This window comes from Monomorium pharaonis, chromosome 2, assembly GCF_013373865.1.
Source record: "Monomorium pharaonis isolate MP-MQ-018 chromosome 2, ASM1337386v2, whole genome shotgun sequence".
NCBI lineage: Eukaryota > Metazoa > Arthropoda > Insecta > Hymenoptera > Formicidae > Monomorium > Monomorium pharaonis.
The window spans coordinates 31,333,067-31,344,346 of NC_050468.1; the positions used below are offsets into that span (position 1 = coordinate 31,333,067).

Here is an 11,280-nt window from a genome sequence, read left to right on the forward strand (position 1 = left end):
AATCGTATGTTAGAACTTTTTCAGAGTAAGAATGTTGTACATCAATCTCGCGACCACGAGATGATCTGCAGCTTCTTTTTACAGTAATACCGTCCGTAAAACAGAAGTCGAGTCGGTATATTATACCACTTACATAATGGTAGTTACCTGGGAGTCCATAAATTCGAGGAAGAGGGGGGAGGGGGGGGACAAATAAAAACGACTCACCTTGGAAAGCAGCCTCGAAGGTGGTCTTCTCCTCCACGGGGTTCTGGGCGAGCACCGGAACGACCGACAGGTATCCCAGGATGACGAAGAGCCGGCAAACGTAGCGTAGTCCAGCCATTGTCCAGCGATAAACATGCACGTCGCTGGGGTCGATAAGTCCTTACTGTCGCATGCTCCAGCGAATCCCTGTCAATCACTTCGCGGCACACGCGAGACACACACACTCTCTCTCTTTCTTTCTCTCTCTCCTTCAACTGAATCACTAATTACTCGCGACTACTAGCACTGCAGGCGATTCGAGATCCACCGGTCCGAGACACTCGTCACAACGCGATAAACCGATGATGATGCGACAACCGATCACGCGTGTCCCGTTGGCTATCTGTGAACCAAAATGAATAAAGAGACCAATAAGTGAAATAGAGATTACAACGAAAAGAATATCTTTTTTTTTTTTTTTTTAAGTGTGCTTCGTAAATTTAAAATAAATGCGCTACGTTTTAAACATTTTGCGTAATAATAATATGCACAATGCGATTATTATTTACAAAATTCTTGCAGAAACAAAATTTTTATTCCCGAGGAAACGTCGTAGCTTCCGACCACCAATTTTGCCTAAGCTGGAGAAGGAAAGAGAGGCAATTGTCGCTAAAAGAAACTTGCAGACGCTCTAAATAATGATATCGCGTCGTGAAAGATGAATCGAGCCAGCTGTCGTGATGATCGCGAGTATCATTCATACTTTTGCAAGGGTGTATTGGCACAGGTCGAGGTCGATTCAGTTGCAAATGGCGTGTACGTAACAAAGTATCCGCGGCGTTTACTATTCTCGTTATATCATGGCAAATGATAGCTCTCTATTTTCGCACGATACCCGATGCAAATTTACTTGACACCGTATGCATATCAATGCGGGCATGCATATTTCCCGCGGGCTCGCACAAAGGGGGTTGTTTTCGCCTCGCTCTCGGTCTCTATCTCCGACTCGCTCTCTTTTTCCTTCTATTCTCTTCGTCTTCTTCTTCTTCTTTCTTTTTTTTTTCCAAAAATTCGCGGAGCGCGGAGAGACAGAATATAATCGTGCATCCTGCCGGCTCGAGAGAACTCCCGAGACCACCCTCTCTCTCTCTCTCAGCCGAGAACACCATCCTCGCCCCGGCGAGGATGTTTGCATGGCGGAAAATGTAAGGCGAATTGCCACGACGGCCGGATTAACGCGCGAACTCGCGAGCATTAACGTCCTTAGTATTAGAGTTTTTTCGCTTATTGCCCGGCTCGCACTCCGCCCTCCCTCCGTCGCGGTGTGTCGCAAGCGTCACGTGAATATGCAAGACGCCCGCGCCGCATCCGAGTCGACGCAGCTGCGGAGGAAAAAGCATCGCGCAACCGTATATATAATTTTAACCGTGGTTAAAATTAAATTTTCGGGGTATCGTCGCAGCACGTGACTTTGTTATGCGGAACAATGTACGAGGTAAGTTAATACCGCGCGCGAATCACATTTCATCGACGGCTTAGGTGGTTAACTTGAGCGATAAATTTCTTGAACGAATAATCTTATCGTTATTTATGCGCGATTGAATTTCTTCATATTTTCAAGGCAGTTTATCCAGATTAGAAAAGAGATTTCTCTCTCTCTCTCTCCCTCTCGTAATTAAATAATCGAAAGAAAAGGAAATCTATTATGTATGCCGTGGGGAAAGCGTATTATTTTCGAAGAGGGAATTCGCGAAATAACTGAAACTCAAAGGGATGAAAACATCCCGCTGCAACTTCGCCACATAAAATTCGAGGAAAAGTTAAGTAATCGGTTTGCCGATTATATCAGGCAAGCTACATCACATCTGCCGCCTTTAGATTTCGACGAGGATCGAGGTAGACGCGGAGCTCGATATCGACTGTCGCACCCGATAGTTGACGTTTCAGCTTAAGTCACCGGCTGGTGTCACGAAGTTGCGGCAGATAAGATTACCCCCGCAGAGCCTCGTGGCCGAAATTTCCATCCCCCGGGTCGCGCGATGCAAGTTGCAGCCAGTCGGTGGGGTAAAACGCATCGGGTTTACATCCATCGCATCACTTCCCGATGTCTTATCGAATGCGGCTCATATCTTACGTTCTTCTCGCGTATCGTATTGAGAACTGGATTTTTTAACTACCGAATCCGCGAAATCAGAAACCGCCCGTTAAATCTTTTGACAATTGGCTGTGATAAGAAAATATTTAATTTTTTTGAAGATTTAAGTATACAGAATGAACTTGTGACTTATCCCCTAATCTTATTCGACGATTAATTTCTTTCAATTAAATCGATTATTCACAATTTATTTCGTAAAGATAGTATGAAATGTAAAAATAAACAAAAATAAATTTTACGAAAACTCATATGATTGTGAAATTACAAAAGTACATCGAGTGTAAAACCATTAAAATTGGAACTATTAATAAAAATATTTAAAAAATACAAATTTTTATTATTAAATCAAGCGCTTGCGAAATTGTCGACGCGAGTAATAGAGAATTAATTTCGAGAAATCAAGAATCTAGAAGTAATTTAAACAAGTAATGATATTTGATATAAAATTCACAAATTTGCGTGTTCTTTTAAAAAAGTCCAAAATATAACATGCTTAGAGGAGAAAATGATATTATGGTCTTCCATTTATACTTTGTGTATAATAACTTTGTTAATAATTAATACTTTAAATTGAAAACTTTACATTTCCATTCGCCAATATGTTCAATCGACGCAATTAACCGCAAAACTATGAAATATCTAATACTTATTGTTATTTATAAAAACAACCACTGCACAACGAATTAAAAGAAACAGGGATAATGTATCCTCCACTTTAAAATAGATTTAAAAAATTGGTTTTTTTATTAAAAAAACAGTGTTTTGTTAGGAAATTATGTATTCAATCAAAATATAAAAAAATTATTATAGAATATATGTACACATGATTTCTTCAGTATAGAATACTGCAATATTAAAAATGTATAATACATGTAAATATAAAGATGTATAGATTAGCAATAGAACTACAATTAACTTATAGAATGACTATTTCGACATGGAAACATCGAAAACTTCTTAAAAAAAACATGTTGAGCCGTCCGTATGTTTAGAGAGTTACATTAGCAAAATCCCATAAAATTGTTTAACTTTGCAACTTAAAACGTATATAGCTAAACATAGTGTTAAAAAAACATTCAAGTATACATATATTCATGTAATAATACGCCCATAAAAGGAATGAGAAAGTATGTGTAATTTAACGTTAAAATATACCTCAGCGTTTTAAATGCTTAAAATGCAAATACCTTATAACAAATATCAATTATTGTATATTAGCATATTAGCGCCACTGCACAACTGCGGACTACTAAATAAATGATTCCATAAGTAATTATTAGAATTCCTCATCTGTATTAACGATAATATTACGATCCATAATACTATCTTTTCTAATGTTTAACATAACAATATAATTTAAGTTTTTTGTATTTTAGAATTGATAATTTCTCCCTGTTTGTTTTTAATAAACCTAATTATCATATTTATCATTTATGCATATTGGATAAATTATGTCTTGCAGGATATACAGATTCTCTCTCTCACTATAACTTTTGTTATTAAATTTTACTTATTGATTGATGACAATTTATTAATTTATTATAGTCTGTATTATATCAGTGGTATGTATTCTCTATCTGTGTAAGACAAATCATGACAAGTTAAATTAGCAATTGCAAATTTATATACATTTTAATGTGCTGATTATATATATACGTATATAGACTTTACATAAACTACGAAATAATGTGCAAAATTCAATTAACAATTTTCTGCCACAAACTAATATCATATTTAATGCCATTATAATTAAATATCGGATATTGTAAGTTTAAATATGGAATATAACAAAGTCGTAACGGTAATTAAATATGACGATCAATAATTAAAGAGTGTTCGTTCTGATACATTAATATATAGATAAATTAATATTTTTCATGAAAAAGATATTGGAAGTGTTTATCCACTATAAAACCGGAATTTTCTTGAACATCAACTACATTTAAAAAAATTGATTAACACATTAATTATCGTTTTAATCTTGCTTTTTTATCAGCTTTCCTTTAATCATTTATTTCTTCTTACGTTCGATTTTTTGTATGTATGTATTAAAAATTGTATTTACAATGTACATGACGTACTTTTATCAAATATAAAATACTAACATCTCATTGTATTAATTTACCAGTATGTAATGCAAAAGTGCAATAATTATGTGCGAAATATGGAAATAACTTACTTCGCCATAGTTCATAATAATTCAATATTTGCGCAACACAACTTGTCGAGAATTTAAGGAGAAATTTTTTTTTACACAATACAATTCAGGCTACTACAGAATACAATGTAACAAACGGAGACTCAAATTGCACTATTGTACCATTATCCAGCGGCTCGATAACAAACAGGTATCAACCCTTAACAAACTGACGTTCAGTGTCATTCGATACGTAGCTCAGAGTTCCGTGTCACAGTTCGATTGAAGCAAATACTTATTTACAAACTCTAAACTTCCCTAATGTTTGTACTACTTAATACAAAAATCGTGTCTGTATAAATGATAAAAACCACTTTTGTGTTAATTAATATTCTTTTTTTTAGTCGCTGGTGATAATTAGGAAAGAATCCGTATTGCGATATTTAACTCGACCGCAACTGGCAATTTATTATGAATGGCATTTATTGTGAAATTTATTAGCAAAAACGTCGACTACTCAGAATAGCTAAAAACGCATTGAAACTGATAAAAATGATATTGATCGACGTGTTAAATATTTTATTTAGTCAATTTACGAAAATTCCGATCTGCAGCAAAAGGGCACATTAAATATCTCTTTCGTGTATATAAATATTGACTCGTATCACGGACAAAATTTCTTGACAGAGAAAATATCAAAATTTACGTATGTAGAACATCTGTTTAACTGAAAGGATACTTTCTTGGATACTTTCCCATGCATTGACACATTAACGCCGTATCAGTACCGTAACATCTCTAACGACTACTGAATAATCTACATGGCTAAGCGTGAAATTTGTTCCTCAAGAAAGCTGGGCTTCGCCTGTTCGACGCACCAGTCCGTGGCGTGCGAGCAACAAGCAACCAACCTCGGAATAGCAATAATCTACGCCCTCGCAGGGGAAACAGTTAGCCCTGCCGTGAGAATTACACGTGAAAAATAATTTTTTTTTTTCCCCCCCTCGATAGCAGCCGAAGTCTCTCTCGCGCGCGCCGAAAATACACATCTGCGAATGTGCGTGCGTGCGTGCGTGAGCGCGTGCGGACACACAGCTTATCGAGCGATCGCGCCGCGGGTCGCGGACCGAAGGGCCGCTGAATCAATAAGAGAAAAAGCGTCCTCGCGAGGTTGCCCTTTCGGGGTAAGGGCCACACTGTATGCGCGCGTCCGACGCGAATCGGAGCGGCGATCGCGAGCAGCACGACGCCGAGATGTACCACGGAACTCCCGGTTTTTCCCGTAAGGGGGTTCGCGGCGCAACCCCCTTCGCCGCGGACCACACCATCAACCCCCGCGTTTCGCGTTGCCTCGCGTCGCCCCGCGCGTCGCACCGGCGGAAGCGGAGCTCGGCGGTTTTTTTTTCCCCGTACCTCTCGCACAACGCGGCTTCCTCTCGCTCTTCCGTTCCCAGGCGGATCTCACGCCTCTCCGTACGCCTTTTTTTACTCCTCTATAGCTCTCTGTACGCGAACGAAGGAGGCACGTACGAACGCACACACGCGTCGCGGAGCGTCGCGACGACCGTCGGTGCCGGCCGGTGTCTCCAATCGAACTGCGGGGGTAGTTCGACGGTGGCGCCGCCGAGGGACGCCGCTGTCGTCGTCGCCACCACCACCACCACCACCACCACCACCACCACCATCACCTCCGCCGCCTCCACCACTATCGTCGCTACCGTCGCCGCCGCCGCCGCCGCCGCCACCGCCGCGCGGCATGCGTCATAACGCCGCCGCTGCCGCCACCGCCTTCGATCGGCCGCCGCCATTTTTTTGCCCGAACCACCGCGTTACTAACCCCCCGAAAACATTCCGCCTAGAAATGCGTGCCTTCCGATCGAGGGTGCGCGAGAGACCCGACAGGGACGTAGCGCCGGAGGTGCGAAACCAGTACGCAAGGGTATGTCGCGTTCGCTGCGCGCGCGTCTCAAACACTGCGAAAAAAGTTTGTGATATTTGCGACTATAATTGCATAGTAAAACAATTATAGTCGGAAATATCGTTTTTATAGTATTATAATTATTATTACAATATTTGATAAAAATAATCATATTATAGTGACGAGGATTTTAATATAGTTTAAAAACAAACTACAATTTATGTTATTGAGTAACTAATAGAAATATGGTTGAGTCGAAAATGACTATAAATTATAATAATATTATAGTTACTGCAATTATTTCTTCTCGGTGAATTATATCTTCTGTCGCTTCGTGAAAGTAAAAGAAGAAAATATTACACAGACGATAAGAGAATTAAGACAATAAAATTTGCATTAAACTATGCATTAAAGATTATATTGAGCTCGCATCATATCTCGGAGATTGAGATTTGATTGATTAAATTTAAAACGGGCAATAATTGAGATTGAAGATAATTTTAAAATCATGTTACCGTTGCATCAACCCATAACGCGCCAAGTTTTAATCAATAATTGAAAATTTTTTAATCACTTTAAAGTAATTTTAATCTTAATCTCTAACGCTGATTTTTAACGATTAAACAATTTTTTAATCTCTTCAAAGCAATTTTAATCTTGATTTCTAACGCATTAAAACTAATATAGATTAATTTTCTTAATGGACAACAAATTGCTAATATTTAATTGGAATAATCCGAGAGAAAAAGAAAACGTTCTTACGACGTTATTATTAATGTTTTAAGTTAAAGATTTTCTTTTTGTTTATAATGAAGAATCTCTATAAAAAGTATCGGAAATTTTTATTTTATAATTTGACTTTTTTAACACAATTAGTTTTTTTATATTTTAAATATCCCTACTAATTTTTTTAAAGCGCGTTATGTGTATAGATATATAAATTTATAAATTTATGTTTAAAAAAACACATATGTGTATATACTTCCAATATGAAAATAGTTGATATACGGGTCTATGAACTCGTGCGCTCCAGTTACGCGAGATGTCTTCACCACTCCAGTTAAGGGTTAAATTGACCATTACATGGAGAGGATTCAACAAGAATACCCAATTGCCTAGATAGAGAGTGGTTGAAAATTCAATGGTAGCGTTGCAGAGCAATGTAAAACAAAAGATTCAAAACACAGTAAAAACACGTTGAGTTAATCACTTTTTAACAGAATGGCCTTACAAAGATTTAAAGCTATTTCGGACTTTAAAAATACATGGTGGTTTTAGCACGCAAATTTCTAGCATTAATAATTTGGAACAAATTTTACACATATTATGGCACATACGTACAATAGGCCAAAACGAATACGTTGAATAAAGAAACTATAGCTTTCAATTTTTATTTATATTAACATTGAAGATCTAATTTCCAGCATTTTTTAAATATGTATTTATTAACAATTAGTTTGAATTTTATTTTACTGTCACGGTTCCAATTTTTATTTCTGAGTATACTATTTCTGATGATACATTAAAAACCTTTCGTGAGAAGAAACACTTGCAAGATGATACATTTAGTCTATTGTTCAGACTGAGTTACAATTTCTTGAAACTTATTACTTATATCAAATTTATACTAAATAATGTGAATAAATTTTTATTATAACCTAATTTGACATTTTATAATTTGATATTTTATACGTAATAACAAAACATTTTGATAAAATGTTTATTCTTTTTATTATTACAAAAAACATGATTTATGATACTTTTATTTTTTTAATGTTATATATAATGCCATCAAAGTTAAACATGAATAAACATATGTGATATTACTAATTCACTTTTATGTAAATTATTATTATGAAAAATTAAAAAGAATTTTTACATATTTCTTTTATTCTTTTCTATATATATATATTTTTTTTTAATGTTATTATATTAATTATACATATAAATATTTGATATTTATAAGGGTACCGAGTAATACATATACAATCCTGCGACAACCTCAGCTTTGTTGATTGGTTAACGTGCCAGGTGAGTCTGACTATTATCGGAATGTTATCACTGAATTGTCCGTCATGGCTAGCTTCAAAGTTGGCCTGTAGCCAGAAATCAATAGAACGAGAACGTTTATTGTCATAGATTGTATCTTATCAATACCTATACTCTTCACTTTTACCTCTCATGTTCATTAATTTGCTATCTCGACATAGTTTATTATTTACAATACCGCATATATTGAAAACAAAAAGGGAAAGGGATTAATGGATCTTATCGTATGATTAAATTACAAAATAAAACATAAAGTCTAACGAAAAAACCAATGTCAGCAAAACGTGCCGAGCAATTTATGTGTATATAATAATTTTTTTAAATAAAAATGTTTGATTTGTAACACATCCACACACAAAATCAATATTTATATTACAATTTTTTGTATTACATATGTAACAATTAATAATGAATTTATTAATTTACAAAGTTATGTTTTAATTTAGCATCATTTAAAGCTTTTTAAATCAATTTGTGTTTATATATTAGTAAAAGTTTAATATAAAAATAACATACAATAATGAAAATCAATTATTATGCATATCGTAAAAAATATTTTTGATAACGGAATTATATTCTTGATTATTAATAAATAAAGCTTTATCAAGACAGCATAATAAATTTATCTTGTGTCTAAACGTGTTTATTTTTGTGCTGAACGTTAATCAACATCAATTATGCTCTCCAATTGTCCGGTTTATTTGCAACACCCCTTATATAGCGCTATGAATTTCATCAGTTTGCCGTAGAGCTCCCCTTTATTACTTTAGAAAACTCAAGTTCCGCGTAATCCGGTTAACAGCAGCACCTCATACTTAATCGTGTTCAACCGGTGACCTATTCTGCAGGATCCTGACGATAAACGGATGATCCTAGGGAGATAATAAAGAAGGTGGTAATCCTCGCGAAAATCTTACAAACGGGACTCACTCGACAAGATAACAATTCCATTTAATAGTTAAAATATTAAATTATTAATGTATCTTTATTTCGTTCTATTTGGCACAGAAATATTATTGTTAGGTTGCAACATTGCAAGTATATTGTATAATACAGTTACATTATTATTGTTGGAATATCTATATTTACGATACTTTTCTTAATTGTCGCTCTTGGTGCATCGTCCATTGTTACATTTTACAATAACTTGTAGTATTTTTATATAATTGTAGTATTTTTATACAATTTTATGAACGTTATTCCAATATTGCTACTATCTTGTTAAAATTTTGCCCTTTTTTTTTTTACTTTGCTACGAAAGTATTTGCAATATTGCACTGTAGTTTTTGATACAATTCTATAAAAAGTTCTGTGGTATTCGCGGTGTAGTATATCGTTGTAACAGTGCTAAAAATCAATAGCGAGAGAGCTCATAGTTTTACTAACCAATCATCTCTGAGGCAGCAAATAAACACCCCTACGCTAACGAATAAACAATACACAATGAACAGGAAGAAGAAATCAGTTTCGAGCCTGCTAGAAGCATTACTGTAATATCAAATATATTGCAAGCTCGTTTAATTTGTTGCATGTTATTAATTTTGTTATTAAACATTTATTTCATTAACATAGATATTATCTTTATTTTATTCCACGAGTATGTATCATCATAACTCGATCTTGATAACAATATAATGCATTATTCGATACATATACATATGTATTAAAAAATACACTACATTTGTGTTTTATTGCGATACAAAACATTCTTACATGTTAGAAAAGTACTAACGTATTTAATTAGTATATTTAAAAATAATTTTATCTGTATTAATAAGCCGTAAAATAAGACGCAAACCTTTTTAGCAATTACAAAATGCCAAACAAATTTCTGACACGTTTTGCAATTTTAATATGTTATACTACGCGCTTTTCACGAACACTCTGTACGTTGCTAAACTATCAATTTACTTTCGAAACATGATAAACTTGACCGTAATCCATCTTATGGTCATTGAATCCAGAGTCCATATATATACGTATGTGTATGTATATATTTATTAACAATCAATAAGGCTAACAATGTTATGTACCATTGGCATTGCCGATCGTAATCGGTCACAGAGGTCACAAGGCGATAGGTATTGCGGCGTAATAGGTATAAAAGTATGCAATGTTTAAAAGTAGTTGAAAAAACTAATACTGTAGGTTAATTATAAATAAGTATTATATAGAAGAGTAAAAAAGCACCATTGGCATAAAAAATTGTCGAAATTTTATAGCTGCAATCTCTATCTAGTATAAATCTTATGTTTACAACAATTTCTCTTAAATTTTTCAATTAAAGAAAAAACAGAAATTAAATTTGCATTAAAATTAAAATAAAAGTAACTTTACTGTGATTACACTGTAAAATTTTAATGAACAATATTCACGCAAGAACATTATTATTATTATTCTTACTTTTTAATAATTAATATTAAAAAATTTAATAGTGATCTAAATATAAATATAAATTTACTATATTATAATATTTACTATAATATTTCTCTGAATTTTCAAAAACCCTTAAAAATTATTTCATTTTTTTAAATATATAGATCTACAATTATTTGCGTAAACTGACGAGTATAATGTTGTAAAACAAATTTGTATATTTTAATTTTTTATTATTACCGCAATCATGTGTAATCGCAAATTAATGAAGATTACATTATTGTATATATAGACGTATATTCACTTTTTTACGCTTATTTATAAAAAATTTACTTTAAAACGTTAGAAATAATTTAAATCTTTCTGAGCGTATTTAGAAATTGTGGTATTTAATTAATCCATATTGTATAATATTATAATTATTATGATAATTATTGTATAGACATTTAACAGATTTTG

General features: G+C 34.1%; 1 protein-coding gene across 1 annotated transcript in view; it reads right to left on the reverse strand.

Annotated features, from left to right (window-relative positions):
* The window catches only part of LOC105833207 (pikachurin), a 112,555-nt gene extending 106,455 nt beyond the window's left edge, over positions 1 to 6,100 (reverse strand). Inside the window, exons 1-2 of the mRNA XM_012674756.3 lie at positions 5,892 to 6,100; positions 208 to 589 (exon numbers count right to left, since the gene is read on the reverse strand). Coding sequence (XP_012530210.1) covers positions 208 to 325 — 118 coding nt within the window. The 5' untranslated portion in view covers positions 326 to 589; positions 5,892 to 6,100. The remainder of the gene's footprint in view (positions 1 to 207; positions 590 to 5,891) is intronic.
* Between the last annotated feature and the right edge of the window lie 5,180 nt (positions 6,101 to 11,280).